The sequence below is a fragment of the Nerophis ophidion genome, linkage group LG01 (genome assembly GCF_033978795.1).
Source record: "Nerophis ophidion isolate RoL-2023_Sa linkage group LG01, RoL_Noph_v1.0, whole genome shotgun sequence".
NCBI classification, from domain to species: Eukaryota; Metazoa; Chordata; class Actinopteri; order Syngnathiformes; family Syngnathidae; genus Nerophis; species Nerophis ophidion.
Window position 1 is genome coordinate 14,994,936 of NC_084611.1, and position 20,045 is coordinate 15,014,980.

The 20,045-nt window shown below is 35.8% G+C and overlaps 1 protein-coding gene and 1 long non-coding RNA gene across 2 annotated transcripts in view; one reads left to right on the forward strand and one right to left on the reverse strand.

Annotated features, from left to right (window-relative positions):
• oclnb (occludin b) overlaps positions 1-14,302 on the reverse strand; it is a 39,601-nt gene extending 25,299 nt beyond the window's left edge. The window contains exons 1-4 of the mRNA XM_061896927.1: positions 14,146-14,302; positions 7,962-8,034; positions 6,523-7,222; positions 1,079-1,243 (exon numbers count right to left, since the gene is read on the reverse strand). Coding sequence (XP_061752911.1) covers positions 1,079-1,243; positions 6,523-7,222; positions 7,962-8,014 — 918 coding nt within the window. The 5' untranslated portion in view covers positions 8,015-8,034; positions 14,146-14,302. The remainder of the gene's footprint in view (positions 1-1,078; positions 1,244-6,522; positions 7,223-7,961; positions 8,035-14,145) is intronic.
• LOC133550851 (uncharacterized) lies at positions 1,110-19,365 on the forward strand. Its single transcript, XR_009806389.1, has 2 exons — positions 1,110-1,351; positions 18,407-19,365. It is a non-coding gene; the product is annotated as an uncharacterized LOC133550851 (long non-coding RNA).
• Positions 19,366-20,045: the final 680 nt, after the last annotated feature.

A 20,045-nucleotide genomic window follows, 5' to 3' on the forward strand; every position in this document is an offset into this window, starting at 1 on the left:
GGTTCCTAAGGATTATTAATGATTTAATGTAATTTAGTTGTAATTAGCTTTGTCAAACATTATTTAAATATTTATTTGTCGAACGTGAATTTTTTAGTGAGATTAATCACAGGATTGCTGTGGAATAATAACGACTGAGTATTATTTTTTAATTAACTCTGTCAAACATTAACTTTTTATCGAGATTAATCACAATTAAATATATATTTTTTATTGACTTTCAAACATGACCTTAAATAGATTAATCACACGGTTGCTGTGGTTTAATCACGATTAAATAGTAAATTTTAATTAACTCTGTCAAACATTACATTTTTAATTAGCTCAATCACAGGGTATCTGGGGGTTAATCACAATTAAATATCTTTTTTTAATTGATTGTCAAACACAACTTTCTTAAATAGATTAATCACACAGATGCTGTGGTTTAATCACGATTAAATAGTTATTTTTATTTAGCTTTGTCAAACATGAACTTTTTAGTCAGAATAATCACAAGGTTGCTGTGGAATAATAATAATTGAGTATTATTTTTAATTAACTCTGTCAAACATTAACTTTTTTTCTAGATTAATCACATGGTTGCTGTGTATTAATCCCAATTAAATGTATTTTTTTAATTAACTGTCAAACATCCATCCATCCATTTCCTACCGCTTATTCCCCTTTGCGGTTGCGGGGGGGCGCTGGTGCCTATCTCAGCTACAATCGGGCGGAAGGCGGGGTACACCCCGGACAAGTCGCCACCTCAGTATTTTAATCCCATGGTTGCTGTGGTTTAATCACGATTAAATAGTCATTTTTATTTAGCTTTGTCAAACATGAACTTTTTAATCCGATTAATCACAGGGTTGCGATGGATTAATTACGATCAAAAATTCATTTTTATTTAGTTTTGTCAAACATGAAATTTTCAATCCGATTAATCAAAGGGTTGCTGTAGATTAATCAGAATTAAATATTTGTGTTAATTAGCCATGTCAAAAATGACCGTCTTATTTGGTTTAATCATTGGGTTTCTGTGGATTAATCACAATCAAGTACGGCAGGAAGTAGAGGAAGCGGCAAGGGGACTCACCCACTCTCCGACGCTGTGATGAAGACCGTCGTTGACCACCTTGACTTCTTCCCACAGGATGCGGTCTCGGCCCCAGCGTCTGATGCTGGAGCGGGTCTTCACGGCGAACACCAGAAGAATGATCAGCGCCACAAACACCAGGAAGCCGAGGACAATGGCGATGGCCTGCACCAGACCAAGACAGGTGTCAACAAAATGGAAACGGGCGAGGCTTGAACGCAATGTAGCGTCCTCGTTGGCTGCTAATGCCAGTCACTAGTCGTCACCTCCAAAGTAAGTAACGTTATCACTGGAGGACGAGCACAAGCTAAACACGCTACACGGCTACAGGAAGCTATACTAACTTCTAAGCTCTGTAACGTAAACAGAAGTATCGACGGTAATGATACCAAGTGCAGTATCATGTCCCTACGCAGTGAATAGGTCAGGATTTTTTTACTACCACAAAATCGTATTTTGTAGTTTTTATTGTTTAGGACATAGGAAGATTTTAAGGGCAAAATGCAAAGGATTAAAATCTGAGACAATTGGAGTTTTTGCTAATTTTTGTTGTCGCAATATGGTAAATTTAAGAATTGTTGTGTTTTCTGATCGTTTGTGTGGGCACCAAAATGTGTGTGTTGACATTACGTCTGTAATAGCTCACCTCCTGAGGTTCAACCACGCAGAATCTGTAGAGGTACTGGTTGAGGAAGATACCCTGAGCCTGAGCTTGGTTCTAGGTACTGAACGCACACCTGGCGGATCTTGTTGTAGTAAGTTTACTATCACAAAATTGTTTTTTGTAGTTTTAATTATTGTTTAGGAAATAAGTCCTTTGGACGTAGGAGGAATTTAAGGGCCAAACCTAAAGGATTAAAATCTGAGACAATTGTAGTTTTTGCTGACTTTTTTTTGTCGCAATACGGTATATTTAAGGATTGTTGTGTTTTCTGATCATTTGTGTGGGCACCAAAGTGTGTGTGTTGAAATTACGCCCGTAACATCTCACCTCCTGAGATTCAACCACGCAGTAGTGGTAGAGGTACTGGTTGAAATAGATACCCTGAGCCTGAGCTTGGTTCTAGGTACTGAGTGCACACCTGGCAGATGTGGTTGTAGTAAATTGACTATCACAAAATAGTTTTTTGTAGTTTTTATTATAGTTTAGGAAATAAGTCCTTGGATATAGGAGGAATTTAAGGGGAAAACCCAAAGGATTAAAATCTGAGACAATTGTAGTTTTTGCTTATTTTTGTTGTCGCAATATGGTATATTTAAGGATTGTTGTGTTTTCTGATCGTTTGTGTGGGCACCAAAATGTGTGTGTTGACATTACGTCTGTAATAGCTCACCTCCTGAGGTTCAACCACGCAGAATCTGTAGAGGTACTGGTTGAGGAAGATACCCTGAGCCTGAGCTTGGTTCTAGGTACTGAACGCACACCTGGCGGATCTTGTTGTAGTAAGTTTACTATCGCAAAATAGTTTTTTGTAGTTTTATTTATTGTTTAGGAAATAAGTCCTTTGGACGTAGGAGGAATTTAAGGGCCAAACCTAAAGGATTAAAATCTGAGACAATTGTAGTTTTTGCTGACTTTTTTTTGTCGCAATACGGTATATTTAAGGATTGTTGTGTTTTCTGATCATTTGTGTGGGCACCAAAGTGTGTGTGTTGAAATTACGCCCGTAATATCTCACCTCCTGAGATTCCACCACGCAGTAGTGGTAGAGGTACTGGTTGAAATAGATACCCTGAGCCTGAGCTTGGTTCTAGGTACTGAGTGCACACCTGGCAGATGTGGTTGTAGTAAATTGACTATCACAAAATAGTTTTTTGTAGTTTTTATTATAGTTTAGGAAATAAGTCCTTGGATATAGGAGGAATTTAAGGGGAAAACCCAAAGGATTAAAATCTGAGACAATTGTAGTTTTTGCTTATTTTTGTTGTCGCAATATGGTATATTTAAGGATTGTTGTGTTTTCTGATCGTTTGTGTGGGCACCAAAATGTGTGTGTTGACATTACGTCTGTAATAGCTCACCTCCTGAGGTTCAACCACGCAGAATCTGTAGAGGTACTGGTTGAGGAAGATACCCTGAGCCTGAGCTTGGTTCTAGGTACTGAACGCACACCTGGCGGATCTTGTTGTAGTAAGTTTACTATCACAAAATAGTTTTTTGTAGTTTTATTTATTGTTTAGGAAATAAGTCCTTTGGACGTAGGAGGAATTTAAGGGCCAAACCTAAAGGATTAAAATCTGAGACAATTGTAGTTTTTGCTGACTTTTTTTTGTCGCAATACGGTATATTTAAGGATTGTTGTGTTTTCTGATCATTTGTGTGGGCACCAAAGTGTGTGTGTTGAAATTACGCCCGTGATATCTCACCTCCTGAGATTCAACCACGCAGTAGTGGTAGAGGTACTGGTTGAAATAGATACCCTGAGCCTGAGCTTGGTTCTAGGTACTGAGTGCACACCTGGCAGATGTGGTTGTAGTAAATTGACTATCACAAAATAGTTTTTTGTAGTTTTTATTATAGTTTAGGAAATAAGTCCTTGGATATAGGAGGAATTTAAGGGGAAAACCCAAAGGATTAAAATCTGAGACAATTGTAGTTTTTGCTTATTTTTGTTGTCGCAATATGGTATATTTAAGGATTGTTGTGTTTTCTGATCGTTTGTGTGGGCACCAAAATGTGTGTGTTGACATTACGTCTGTAATAGCTCACCTCCTGAGGTTCAACCACGCAGAATCTGTAGAGGTACTGGTTGAGGAAGATACCCTGAGCCTGAGCTTGGTTCTAGGTACTGAACGCACACCTGGCGGATCTTGTTGTAGTAAGTTTACTATCACAAAATTGTTTTTTGTAGTTTTATTTATTGTTTAGGAAATAAGTCCTTTGGACGTAGGAGGAATTTAAGGGCCAAACCTAAAGGATTAAAATCTGAGACAATTGTAGTTTTTGCTGACTTTTTTTTGTCGCAATACGGTATATTTAAGGATTGTTGTGTTTTCTGATCATTTGTGTGGGCACCAAAGTGTGTGTGTTGAAATTACGCCCGTAATATCTCACCTCCTGAGATTCCACCACGCAGTAGTGGTAGAGGTACTGGTTGAAATAGATACCCTGAGCCTGAGCTTGGTTCTAGGTACTGAGTGCACACCTGGCAGATGTGGTTGTAGTAAATTGACTATCACAAAATAGTTTTTTGTAGTTTTTATTATAGTTTAGGAAATAAGTCCTTGGATATAGGAGGAATTTAAGGGGAAAACCCAAAGGATTAAAATCTGAGACAATTGTAGTTTTTGCTTATTTTTGTTGTCGCAATATGGTATATTTAAGGATTGTTGTGTTTTCTGATCGTTTGTGTGGGCACCAAAATGTGTGTGTTGACAATACGTCTGTAATAGCTCACCTCCTGAGGTTCAACCACGCAGAATCTGTAGAGGTACTGGTTGAGGAAGATACCCTGAGCCTGAGCTTGGTTCTAGGTACTGAACGCACACCTGGCGGATCTTGTTGTAGTAAGTTTACTATCACAAAATAGTTTTTTGTAGTTTTAATTATTGTTTAGGAAATAAGTCCTTTGGACGTAGGAGGAATTTAAGGGCCAAACCTAAAGGATTAAAATCTGAGACAATTGTAGTTTTTGCTGACTTTTTTTTGTCGCAATACGGTATATTTAAGGATTGTTGTGTTTTCTGATCATTTGTGTGGGCACCAAAGTGTGTGTGTTGAAATTACGCCCGTAATATCTCACCTCCTGAAATTCCACCACGCAGTAGTGGTAGAGGTACTGGTTGAAATAGATACCCTGAGCCTGTGCCTGGTTCTAGGTACTGAGCGCACACCAGGCGGATCTGGTTGTAGTAAATGTAGTATCACAAAATCGTTTTTTGTAGTTTTTATTATTGTTTAGGAAATACGTCCTTGGATATAGGAGGAATTTAAGGGGAAAACCCTGAGGATTAAAATCTGAGACAATTGTAGTTTTTGCTTATTTTTGCTGTTGTAATATGGTTAATTTAAGGATTGTTGTGTTTTCTGATCGTTTGTGTGGGCACCAAAGTGTGTGTGTTGACATTACGCCCGTAATATCTCACCTCCTGAGGTTCCACCACGCAGTAGTAGTAGAGGTACTGGTTGAGGAAGATACCCTGCCTGAGCCTGGTTCTACATACTGAGTGCACACCTGGCAGATGTGGTTGTAGTACATTGACTATCACAAAATAGTTTTTTGTAGTTTTTATTATAGTGTAGGAAATAAGTCCTTGGATATAGGAGGAATTTAAGGGGAAAACCCAAAGGATTAAAATCTGAAACAATTGTAGTTTTTGCTTATTTTTGCTGTTGTACTATGGTAAATTTAAGGATTGTTGTGTTTTCTGATAGTTTGTGTGGGCACCAACGTGTGTGTGTTGACATTACATACGTAATATCTCACCTCCAAGGGTTCCACCACGCAGTAGTGGTAGAGGTACTGGTTGAAATAGATACCCTGAGCCTGGTTCTAGGTACTGAGCGCACGACTGGCGGATCTGGTTGTAGTAAATGTAGTATCACAAAATCGTTTTTTGTAGTTTTTATTATTGTTTAGGAAATACGTCCTTGGATATAGGAGGAATTTAAGGGGAAAACCCAAAGGATTAAAATCTGAGACAATTGTAGTTTTTGCTTATTTTTGCTGTTGTAATATGGTTAATTTAAGGATTGTTGTGTTTTCTGATCGTTTGTGTGGGCACCAAAGTGTGTGTGTTGACATTACGCCCGTAATATCTCACCTCCTGAGGTTCCACCACGCAGTAGTAGTAGAGGTACTGGTTGAGGAAGATACCCTGAGCCTGAGCCTGGTTCTACATACTGAGTGCACACCTGGCAGATGTGGTTGTAGTACATTGACTATCACAAAATAGTTTTTTGTAGTTTTTATTATAGTTTAGGAAATAAGTCCTTGGATATAGGAGGAATTTAAGGGGAAAACCCAAAGGATTAAAATCTGAAACAATTGTAGTTTTTGCTTATTTTTGCTGTTGTACTATGGTAAATTTAAGGATTGTTGTGTTTTCTGATAGTTTGTGTGGGCACCAACGTGTGTGTGTTGACATTACATACGTAATATCTCACCTCCGGGGGTTCCACCACGCAGTAGTGGTAGAGGTACTGGTTGAAATAGATACCCTGAGCCTGGTTCTAGGTACTGAGCGCACGACTGGTGGATCTGGTTGTAGTAAATGTAGTATCACAAAATCGTTTTTTGTAGTTTTTATTATTGTTTAGGAAATAAGTCCTTGGATATAGGAAGAATTTAAGGGGAAAACCCAAAGGATTAAAATCTGAGACAATTGTAGTTTTTGCTTATTTTTGCTGTTGTACTATGGTAAATTTAAGGATTGTTGTGTTTTCTGATCGTTTGTGTGGGCACCAGAGTGTGTGTGTTGACATTACGCCCGTAATATCTCACCTCCGGAGGTTCCACCACGCAGTAGTGGTAGAGGTACTGGTTGAGGAAGATACCCTGAGCCTGAGCCTGGTTCTGGTACTGAGCGCACACCTGGCGGATCTGGTTGTAGTAAATGGAGCCTGAGGTCTGAGCTGTCGGGTTGACCGCCACCAAGTACACGATGGTGGCGATGAGCATCAGAAAGGCCAAGATGGCGGAGATGATGATCGCCGCCAGGTAGAACTTGGACGAGGTAGCGGCCTTTTGCCTGGACACGACCAGCACGAAAATGACCAGCACGGCGATGAAGGTGATGGCGGAAATGGCGATGATGAAACCTTTGGCCGATTTGGGATCCATCTGCACTCCTCCGCCGCCGAAATTGCTGAAGGAACTGCCGGAGCCTCCTCCGAAGCCGCCGCCGATGGAGCTGCCAAACTGCCCGCCGCCAAACTGCCCGCCTCCAAACTGCCCGCCGCCAAACTGCCCGCCGCCGAAGCCCGGGACCAGGCCTCCGCCGCCGAGACCCAAGTTGTTCATGTCGTAGTCCCAGGCCAGTGTGGACGCCACGCAGGCGAAGACCGCCACGCACATGATGATGATGATGATGCTCATTATCTTCATCACGCCAGGCGGCGAAGTCCAGCGGTAGAAGTGAAGCATCTTGTCTCCGGGATGGTAGTAGACGGGATGGGACGTCCGCTCGCCATGTCGGTGTCGACTGCAAGCACCCGACACAATTACACACTTTGAATCTGATTAATCACTCCTCTCTCCTAATTAATCTGATTGAATATTCATTTTTAACTAGTGCTGTCAAACACTTTTAATCAGATCAATCACTTTAAATATTCATTTTTAACTAGTGCTCTCAAGCACTTTTAATCAGATTAATCACTTTTCTGCCTTGATTAATCTGATTAAATATTAATTTTTGACTAGTGCTGTCAGACACTTTTATTCAGATTAATCAATTCTGTGTCGTTATTAATCAGATTAAATATTTATTTTTAATTAGTGCTATCAGACAATTTTAATCAGATTAATCACTTCTCTGTCCTAATAAATCTGACAAATTTTCATTTCTAACCAGTGCTCTCAAACACTTTTAATCAGATTAATCATTTCTCTGTCGTGATTAATCTGATTAAATATACATTTTTAATTAGTGCTGTCAAACATGACCATTTTAAATCAGATTAATTGTGGATTAATCACAATTATATGTCAGTCACATTTATTTAGTGACATCAAAATTTTTTTATTCAGATTAATCACAAAATTGTTGTGGATTAATCGGCATTAAACATTTTTTTTAATTACCACTATCCAACAAATACCACTGTTAATCAGATTTAAAAATGGTTGCTGATGATTAATCCTGAGTAAATATGATCCATTGAAAGGAGCTAAAAAGTGCACATGATATGAAATATGAGGAAGAAAATATTTCCACTTACTGTTTTTTGCTGTTTGGCTGATAGGGTGGAAGACTGCTTCTGTCAGCTGGCATTGTGACTTTGTAGTATTTCTCTGGAAAAACATAGTACTTCCATAAGTATTCATCAAATACATGAATTTATTACTCTGCACCAACATAACACTCCCACAAGTAGTCATCAAATACATACTGTTATTACTCAGCAACAACATTATTCTTCCGTAAGTATTCATCAATATATACAGGTATTACTCTGCAACAACATAACACTTCCCTAAGTATTCATCAAATGCACGCAATTATTACTCTGCAACAACATAATACTTCCACAAGTACTCATCAAATATATAGTTATTACTAGGCAACAACATAATACTTCCACAAGTCTTCAAAAAAAACATAAACTTATTACTCTGCAACCACTTATACTTTCATAAGTATTGATCGAATACATACAGTTATTACTCTACAACAAAATAATACTCCCACAAGTATTCATCAAATACATTCAATTATTACTCTGTAACAACTTAAACTTCCATAAGTAATGATCAAATACACAAAGTTATTATTCTGCGACAACATAAATATTCCATAAGTATTCATCAAATACACAGTTATTATTCTGCGACATACTTCCATAAGTATTCATCAGATACATAAATGTATTACTCTGAAACATAATACTTCCATAAGTATTCACCAAATACATAAAGTTAGAAGTCCAAGATGACAAGTGTGTGTACCTGATGAAGAATACACGCACCAATATCCAATGAAAACCTTAACCTTAGTCCTAACCAAAGTAATAAGTATAAATCATTTGAGGTGCTTACTGTGAGGTCTTTCACACCGCTACCTCTCTAATCTAGCTGTTATCTATTGCCCCCCTGGGCCTTATTCGGACTTTATCAGTGAATTTTCAGAGTTTCCGCTCATCTAGTCACGCATGCAGATAATATAATTATAATGGGTATTTCAATATCCATATGAATACCCCCTTCAAAACTAATTACTACTCCAATCTCACCCGCCTCAATAAAAAACATCCTGAATATTTGATTAAGTCTGATAATAAGTAGGAGATAAAATGTCAAAATTATAAAATAAAAAGTCTAAATCATGAGTTAAGAAAGTCAAAATTGTGAGATAAAATCCATAATGAGATAAAAAGTTGGAATTATGACTTACAAAGTCATAGCCATGAGATAAAGTCGAAATGAGATTTTAAAAAGTCATTTATGAGATAAAAAGTTGAAATTATGAGATAAAAAGTCACAATTATGAGATAGTCATATGAGATAAACCGTTGAAATTATGAGATAAAGTCGAATTTTGATATAAAAAGTCCTAATTTTGAAATAAAACATCAAAATTGTGAGACATAATGTCACAATTATACATTTAAAAATCAAAATTATAAGAGGAAAAGTTGAAAGTTTGAGATAAAAATGTAAAATTATGAGATATATGAGATCAGAAAGTGACGATTAAGAAATAGAAACTCATATTTTTGGGATAAAAAGTTAAATTTATGAGATAAAGTCGAATCATGAGATTAAAAAGTCAAATTTTATTTAAATGAAAAGAAGAAATTAAGAGATAAAAAGTAAAAGATTATGAAATAAAAAGTCAGAATTAGGAGGTTAAAAAAAATCGAAATTATGAGATGAAAAGTCATAATTATGAGATCAAAAAACATAATTATGATATTTTAAAAAATCGAAATTATGAGATAAAAATTCAGAGTTATGAAATAAAAAGTTGAAATGAGATAAAAAGTTAAAATTATGAAAAAAAAAAGCATTCATTATGAGATAACATTTTGAAATTATAAGATAAGAAAGTTGAAAGTAAAAATTAAGAAAACTGAAATTATGATATAAAATGTAATCATGAGATTAAAAAATCTAAATTATGTCGAAATTGAGGTACAACCTGCATAACTGCACTGCACTCTTATAATTTTGACTTTTTATCTCATAAATACGTCTTTTTATCCAATAAATATAACTTTTTATCTTATAAATATAACTTTTTATCCCAGAAATATGTTTTTTTTATCCCATAACTGTAACGTTTTATCTCATAAATGTAATTTATATCACAAATATTACTTTTAATCTCATAAATATTACTTTTAATCTCATAAATATGACTTTAAATTGCGTTCTGTACAAAAAGTGCGCTTTAATTTAGTGTTGTTTTGATATGTCATCTTAGTGACATCATGCACAAAAATGCACTCATAGCTTGTTTTAAAATGTCTCTGACAATCTTGCACTTTCTGTTTTGGAAATGACGTGAATGTTTGTGCCACTGCGTAATAACTGTGTAATAAATACAATTTTGGTCATTTGACTAAGTTGTGACTTCTCTCTCTGCATGAAAGTTTAAAAGTAGCATATATCAATGCAGTATGAAGAAAAATGTTTTAATGTAGACACATAGAATCATCACACTGCTGTGATTATATGCATCAAGTGTTCATTCAAGGCTAAGGCAAAAATGAAGATATATATCGTGTATCGTGACATGGCATAAAAATATTGAGATATTAATAAAAAGGCCATACCGCCCAGCCCTAAATGCAACACAATTAAGAACATAAAGTCAACTTGTTTTTCCACTCTACTGAGGCAAGGACATCAGTCTGAAGAAAAAGCCAAATATTTTCTCCAAACGCATTACGACACCAACTCTCTTGTCATGTCCTACAGCTTGCGTCACTGCGTGCTAAAAGCTGTAGGACGGCGGTACATAATGCTCACAACACGCTGGAAAGCTAAAATCCGCGTAAATGTCGAAGACAGCGACTCAAATTCGACCGGAGACGGATTTTAGTTCCAGTTGTCAACGCGTTCTCATTGGTCAACAGATAGACTGACCATGCGTCCTCTTTTACCCGGACATGTCCTCTTTTGCGGGACTGTCCGGGCTGTCCGGGCGGGGTTTCTTAAATGCCTCAAATGTCCGGCGTTTTGTGTGATGGTTGCGTGTATTTTCATTGTACATACAGGGTTAGGATGGGTTAAAAACTAAACAAATTGTGAAGGTGTGGCAGCAACAGTCGTGAGGGAGGGGCAGAGACAGAAAGAGCGAGGTAGTGGATTGATTGTCAATCAAGGCATACTTGGTTAACAGCCATACAGGTCACACTGAGGGTGGCCGTATAAACAAATATGAGTTTGAGTTTGAATTTGAGTTTATTTCGAACATGCAAGCATACAACATGATACATCACAATTTCCAGTTTCTCTTTTCAACATGTTCGAAAAGGAGTAGGAAGAAGCAGAGCTTATTTAATCCTACCCCTTTTCTTTACATAACAGTTGCTAAAACTTTTGTTCACTTCCTGCTCTCAATGTATTCACAATGTATACTCCTTAAGTAATCACAATAAAAATAAATAAATAAATAAATAAATAATTGGTGAAGTAAATTTTATTCCATACGATGAGATAAGTGAGATTATTTTGAGAATGAATGGGTGAGTAAAATCAGAATGTTTATCATAGTTCTTCTTTTTTGTACTTTGTAAACACTTCCAGTTTGAAGAGTTTCTTGAAGTGGATCACATTAGTACATTGTTTGATTGCTTTGCTTAATCCATTCCATAACTCAATTCCACATACTGATATACTAAAGGTCTTAAGTGTTGTACGTGCATACAAATCTTTTAAATTACATTTTTCTCTAAGATTATATTTCTCTTCTTTTGTTGAGAAGAATTGTTGTTATAGTTTGCTTTGTGTATAATCTTATAATCTATGTCGTGGAATTTCAGTACCTTAATTCAATAAATAAAGGGTTTGTATGTTCTCTATATCCAACATTATGTATTATTCTAACTGATCTTTTTTGTAACACTGTTAGTGAATGAAGTGTACTTTTGTCATTATTTCCCCATATATTTCTACACAGTAACTCAGATATGGTAACACTAGTGAGCAGTAGAGAATATGAAGTGATGTTTATGCGCCACACTGTGAACCCACACCAAACAAAAATGACAAACACATTTCGGGAGAACATCCGCACCGTAACACAACAGGACAAATACCCAGAACCCCTTGCACCACTAACTCTTCCGGGACGCTACAATATACACACCCCGCGGTGTATATTGTGATAGAGTGAAACAAAGCTGTTTTTTTCTTCTTTCAAACTGTCATTGTTTAAAACATAATATTGAATCAAAATCAATGTTATTATGAATCATTGACCTATCCAAGGTTCCGATTACATCAAATCAAATATTCCACTTTGAAAACTATTTTTGGTGGAAGATTTTGCATATGTTCTGTGTTTGCCATAAAAAAAATATGGTTTTGTTTGACTAAAAAGGGCGGAAAACAAACAAACAAATAACATTTAAAAAAAAAACTAAAACATTCTGAAATGAGGAATAAATCTGAAGTTGATGTGGACTCCAGAGATTTAAGCATTAAATATAAAATGTATGTATGCCCCTGGCACACCATTATCACTTTTTACACTTTTATACTGAAACAAACACACTTACAACTTATTAAATAAAAACATAGAAAAAACTACTAAAATTAGATCCATGAAGGAAAGAAGAAAGAGAATGAATGTTTTTAACTAAATATATTTACATATGCATACAAATGTATCTTCTTTTTATATTATTTCTTTTAATAAATGGAGAAACGTTTATGACAACCTTTTTCCAAAACACAATATAGAATGTGAGATATAACAGGATAATTCAAACGTTTAGCATTTGTTTTCAAAACGCTTACAAAGAAGTGGGACCCCAAAAAACTACTGTGGGACCCCATTTTTATGACTAGATTTTTGAAAATTCCTCGCGCCAACACTGCTGTCAGCAGAGGAGAAGAAAAATATTTTATTTAAATAAATATATTATTTATAAAGCAAGTTCAAGTATCATTGGCAAATTGTTCACCTAGTCCCGGCCTTGGCACGCAAAAAAGTATTTAGTCAGCGGTCTGTAATTTTCATCTACACTTCAATCGTGAGAGACAGAATGTGACAAAAAAATCCAGGAATTCACATTGTAGGAATTTTAAAGAATTTATTTGTAAATTATGGTGGAAAATAAGTATTTGGTCAACCATTCAAAGCTCTCACCGATGGAAGGAGGTTTTGCCTCAAAATCTCACCATACATGGCCCCATTCATTCTTTCCTTAACACGGATCAATCGTCCTGTCCCCTTAGCAGAAAAACAGCCCCATAGCATGATGTTTCCACCCCCATGCTTCACAGTAGGTGTGGTGTTCTTGGGATGCAACTCAGTATTCTTCTTCCTCCAAAGAGGACAAGTTGACTTTATACCAAAAAGTTCTAATTTGGTTTCATCCGACCATAAGACCATCCTCTGCTGTATCATCCATGTATACATTTTGGTATAAACTCAACTCGTCGTGTTTGGAGGAAGTATAATACTGAGTTGCATCCCAAGAACACCACACCTACTGTGAAGCATGGGGGTGGAAACATCATGCTTTGGGGCTGTTTTTCTGCTAAGGGGACAGGACGATTGATCCGTGTTAAGGAAAGAATGAATGGGGCCATGTATCGTGAGATTTTGAGCCAAAACGTCCTTCCATTAGTGAGAGCTTTGAATGGTTGACCAAATACCTATTTTCCACCATAATTTTACAAATAAATTCTTTAAAATTCCTACAATGTAAATTCCTGGATTTTTTTTTTCACATTCTGTCTCTCACAGTTAAAGTGTACCTATGATGAAAATTACAGACCTCTGTCATCATTTTAAGTGGGAGAACTCGCACAATCGGTGGCTGACTAAATACTTTTTTGCCCCACTGTACATGTGTCCCCTATTTTGGGATTTCCCAATATGGGCAGCCTAGCTAAAAGCCACTCCAATTCGATTTTAGTTCCAGTTGTCACAAGTTCTCATTGGTCAACAAGCAAACAGGAAATGGGGAAAAAAGAAGATTTTCCAAGAGCAGAGTTGAGGTCAGCTTTTACCATGAATTGATTAACGTGTACCCCGACTTAAATAAGTTGAAAAACTTATCCGGGTGTTACCATTTAGTGGTCAATTGTACGGAATATGTACTGTACTGTGCAATCTACTAATACAAGTTTCAATCAATCAATCAATCAATCAAAAGCTAACACGCTAGCATGCTAACACAGAAAAAGAGCTACTGTTCACGGTGTGTCGAGGTTTAGAAAAGTTACCTTTTTGACGTGGATGCCGAGCAGGGAGCAGGAGATGACACCTGTGTGCTTCTCCGGGTGGAATTGAGACTAACAAGGTGTGTGCTCATCTCACCTGCTCCTCCTCGGTCATACTGGACTAACCTGTTCTCAGTTTCTACACACAACACTCTCGTCAGTCCCAAAACAACATTCTTTCGACGCCTCAACAATGTCTTGTTTTCCTCAAACACCGTCATTTATGCGAAGCCATGAAAACTTGATGGCGTAACACCTTCAGTCGATCAATGAAACCCTGAAGACACGACGGCATGGATCAATGTTTCCTGGAACTCGGACGGCGACAAGTTTAGGTGTGAAAGTCGCACGACTATTCACGGACAGTCCACAAAATGTCTGACCTTTGGTGGCGTTGGCTTATTATTATTATAGGGAATAAGGTATAAGCGGTAGGAAATGGATGGAATATGAATAAAAGAATAAATATAGAATGGCAAATATGCTAAAAAGACGCTTCTGAATATCCTGGTTTCAGTGATTTGACATCAATACGTGATCTTTGTTCTTTTCAAAATACGTAAAGTACACTAAAAAGTAGGGAGGCACAAAAAATGGGTTGTATCTACTGTATTTGTGTATGTATGTGTGAACATATGTAATTATATATATGTATGTATATATATATATACATAACAATTTTTCATACATACATATATGTATGTATACATGTGTGTTTTTATGTATATACTGTATATACATATATATACATGAATGTATGTGTGTGTATATATATATATACATACATACATATATATGTATACATGAATGTATGTATATATATATATATATATATATATATATATATATATATATAAAATATACACACATAAAAACACACAATTATCCATGCGCATATAAGTATGAATAGTTGTGTGTTTGTATGTGTGTATATATGTGGATATATATATACATATATATATATATATATATATATATATATATATATATATATATATATATATACACACACACACATAATACGTACAAACACAATTATTCATACACATATGTATGAATAATTGTGTGTTTGTATATATATATATATATATATATATATATATACTGTTTATACGTACAAAGACAATTATTCATATACATTTATGTATGGATAATTGTGTGTTTGTATATAATTATTCACACAACTATTCATACACATATATGTATGAATAGTTGTGTGTGTTTGTATGTATATATGTATATATACATACATATGTACAAACACACAATTATTCATAATTTATATGTGTATGAATAATTTTATAAATAATTTTTCATACACATATATGTATGAATAGTTGTGTGTTTGTATGTATGTGTATATATATATATATATATATATATATATGTGGGGGGGGGTCCAGTCCGATGACCATGGATGAAGTACTGGCTGTCCAGAGTCGAGACCCAGGATGGACCGCTCGTCGGGACCCAGGATGGACCCCTCGCCTGTATCGGTTGGGGACGTCTCTACGCTGCTGATCCGCTTGAGATGGTTTCCTGTGGACGGGACTCTCGCTGCTGTCTTCGATCCGCTTGAACTGAACTCTCACGGCTGTGTTGGAGCCACTATGGATTGAACTTTCACAGTATCATGTTAGACCCGCTCGACATCCATTGCTTTCGGTCCCCTAGAGAGGGGGGGTTGCCCACATCTGAGGTCCTCTTCAAGGTTTCTCATAGTCAGCATTGTCACTGGTGTCCCACTGGATGTGAATTCTCTCTGCCCACTGGGTGTGAGTTTTTCTTGCCCTTTTGTGGGTTCTTCCAAAGATGTTGTAGTCGTAATGATTTGTGCAGTCCTTTGAGACATTTGTGATTTGGGGCTATGTAAATAAACATTGATTGATTGATATATATATATATACATACATACATACATACAAACTCAATTATTCATTCACATATATGTATGTATGAATAATTGTGTGTTCGTATATATGTATGTATAAATACATATATATATGTTTGTGTGTACATATATACAATCAAAATTATTCATACACATATGTATGAATAATTGTGTTTGTATATATATATATATATATATATATATATATATAGATATACATACATACAAACACACAATTAGTCATACACATATATATATATATATGAATATATGTGTTTATATATATGTATGCATATATATATGCGTATATATATATATATATACATGTATGCATGCATACATACATACATACATGTATATATACATATATACATATATGCATGTATGTATATATGTATGCATATATACATACAAACAAACACACAATTATTTATACATGTATATGTGTATGAATAATTGTGTGTTTTTATGTACAATGCATTTGTCTCCCAGTGTGTGTGGGAGCCCAAGTACGACCCCAACCACCCAGAGAGCCCTACTCAAAACATCAGGTGCGGCACCTAGGGAAAAAGAGACCACCGGCCCCACGCAGACAGTCTGGCCAGCGACAGGACCCCCAGGACCGGACCCACCTTGCTGCCGGGCAGGCCAGTGGCAATCTGTAGAGAGGAACTGGAATCAGATCAAGTGGTTACGTGCCTAAAGATTCATACTCTTGCCAAAAAGTCTACAGAATATCATGAACACATCTAATCTTCCAAGTGTTCCATTTGGTCTGTGCTGCATTCTCCGTCTCAGACTAGTCACGTGCGATACTACTCATTTTCTTCTCCATCTGATACCAAGGAAAATTCAGGCTGGTATCGATCCCATACTGATACTTTGTGCAAATACACCCAATGCAGGCGTGTCCAAACTGCGGCCCGCCAGACGTCATGAGTTTACAAAGGAATCTGGCATCTGACGAACTCTATGCTGCAACTTTGTCGCCACCTTGTAGACAATTTAAAGAATTCCGGTCAACGACTGGAGGAAAACAGCACAGCATTTACTGTAACCCAATCCAAACAACCTCCCCTAGTCATGGCGCTAAAAAAAACCCTGCAACCAACAGAAAAAGTCAACACAACTTTCTCACTGAACTTTGTGGTCATTGTAAAAAATGTTCATGCACCATAAAAAATTACGAATGACACCCATTTCAATCCATTATAAAGCATGATGGGAAAAATACACAACTCTCTCTCCACACTTATCCATGTTTGGCACATTTTAGCTGCTTGACATTTCTGATTGGCTACAAAACTTTAAGGAGGTCGTCACGGACTTAAACAATGTCTGCTAAAATGTTGAATATTTGTGTCTTTTCAAATAATAACATATCCATCTGGAAAAACTAACGGTAAAAATGCATGAAGAAAGATCGGAATGTTGAGAGAAAAATCTGACATTTTTACACATCTGTGGGCGGCATAGCTCGGTTTGAGTTCGAGTGGCCGTGCCAGCAACTTGAGGGTTGCAGGTTCGATTCCCGCTTGTGCCATCCTAGTTACTGTCGTTGTGTCCTTGGGCAAGACACTTTACCCACCTGCTCCCAGTGCCACCCACACTGGTTTAAATGTAACTTAGATATTGGGTGTCACTATGTAAAGCGCTTTGAGTCACTTGAGAAAAGCGCTATATAAATATAATTCAATTCACTTCACTTCACTACACTGATAATATATTTAGTGACTATGAGGGGGGGGGGGGGGGGGTGTCCTGCGGACCTGCAGCGAAGCGGGGTGTGCCAGGACTGGCTTCTTGATAGCGACAGGTGCGTAGATGGTTATCTAATCACCTGTCCCTCTGTTAAAATTCAGCAGACGGGGAGGAGAGAGGTGCTGGAGTTGGAGCAAGAGCGAGAGCAAACCGGAGACAGACACAAAACAATTGCTGAAAAGCAAGAGACTATATTTGGAGAAAAAAAACTGTTTGTGAACCTGAACCGGGATGTCATGTCAGCGCTTGGTGGTCCGAGGAACCCCCTGAAGGATGACCTCGACAGTCACCTATAAAACAAAGTGGTGCATTTAAATATTTTTAGGTTTTTAGCTTTTTTTTTTTTAAATATCAAAATGGCCGACTCATACTTAACCTTTTAGTAGACAAAGGTTGATACCCATGAAATTAAGTATCGAAAGTATCGACATTTTGATTTACGAATCGATACTACAGCATAAAGGTCTGGTATCAGCCTTATGGGAATTCCAGTATCGCAGACCAAACGGCTATGATCTGTGGCGTTCCTCAGGGGTCCATTCCTTGTTTGGAAATGGAGATGACTTGTCCGATTCAGACTTGGAGATACCAATCAACGCCTTTTTTCTCCAGCAGGTTGACACTTCTGTATCGATCTTCTCACTGGGCTCTCTGAAACTTCTGCAGTTCATCCAGAATGCTGCTACCCGAATCCTGACTAAAAGTAAGACAAACTTATTAGTTGCTCAGAGAGTAGACTTCAAAACAAGTCTTTTCCATGTTAGAATTCTAGAAACTATGATCCAGGTAAAAAGTGTATCACGGTATCAGTGTTTTGTATAATCCAGCGATTGTTTTGGTTTAGTCTAAAGTACATTAAAGGGACAAGCGGTAGAAAATGGATGGATTTGTGGTAGAGAAACTGTCAAAGGGTTTTCAGTAAAGGAATAATTCACAATGAAGACTGAAACACAAGGAATCATGCTCAATACTGACATCCAGTGGCGCAAAAATAGTACTGCATGTAATTATGCACTTCCGTAATTATGATGATTGTTAATTCTGGTGTATATTTTTTTAAATCTTTGGTTTCGAGTAAAAATTGAGGGAAATTGGTTTAAGATTTTTTCCCGCAATCAGTTCATGTTAAAATGACTTTTAAACAATCCAGTTGTCCAGCTTGCTTGTTCAAAATACAAATGAAATTGATCATGAAATTTCTACAATTTATTGTCGAAAGGACAAATGATTTTAAATGACGTTTCAGGGGAAAGAGAAATAATTCAATCGATATATGCAGGATCTGTTTTATGTCATTCAAAATTATTTTTATTTTATTGTATTTTTTGCAGTTTTTAATGCAGTTATTTACATTTGTATTCATTTTTATAGTATTTCTTAGTTCACAATTGTTCATGTAATTTATACATTGGTGTATTTTTTCATATTTTTGTATTTGTAATTATTTTTTTATTATTCCTACATTTATTTGAATTTATTTAACCTGTAGTTGTTTTTTAAATGTATTTTATATGCATGTGTTTATTAATATTTTGAAATTTATTTAAATAAAATGTTCATGCATTTATCTATTTATTTGTATCTTTACACATATTTAATGTATTTTACATGCATGTATTTAGTCATATTTTACATTTATTTGAACCTATTTTACATCTATTTATTTTATCATTTATTTTACATGCATGTGTGTATTAATATTTTTACATTATGTTTTTGTATGTAATTTACATGCATGTAATTATTCATATTTTTACTTTTATTTGAATACATTTTACATGTATTTATTTATTTGTGTTTTTTAAGTATTTTACATGCAAGTATGGATATTTTTACATTTATTTTAATACATTATACATATATATATATATATATATTTGTATTTTTATGTATTTTACATGCATGTATTCATATTTGTACTTTTATTTGAATACATTTTATATGTACTTATTCACAGTTTTAAATGTATCTATTTTACATGTATGTATTTATTCACATTTTTACACTGATTTGTATTTATTTTATATTTCTGTGTAATTTTTTTAGTATTTGTTCACATATTTACATGTTTATATTTATTTAATATTGATGTATTTATTTTACATGTATGTGTTTATTTACATTCTCACACTGTTTTGTATTTATTTTGCATTAATACATTCATATTTTTTTGTTTATATTTATTTTTGTATTTATCTACTTTTCTTTATTTTACATTCATTTATTTTTGTTCTGTCTGGCGGTCAGCGGA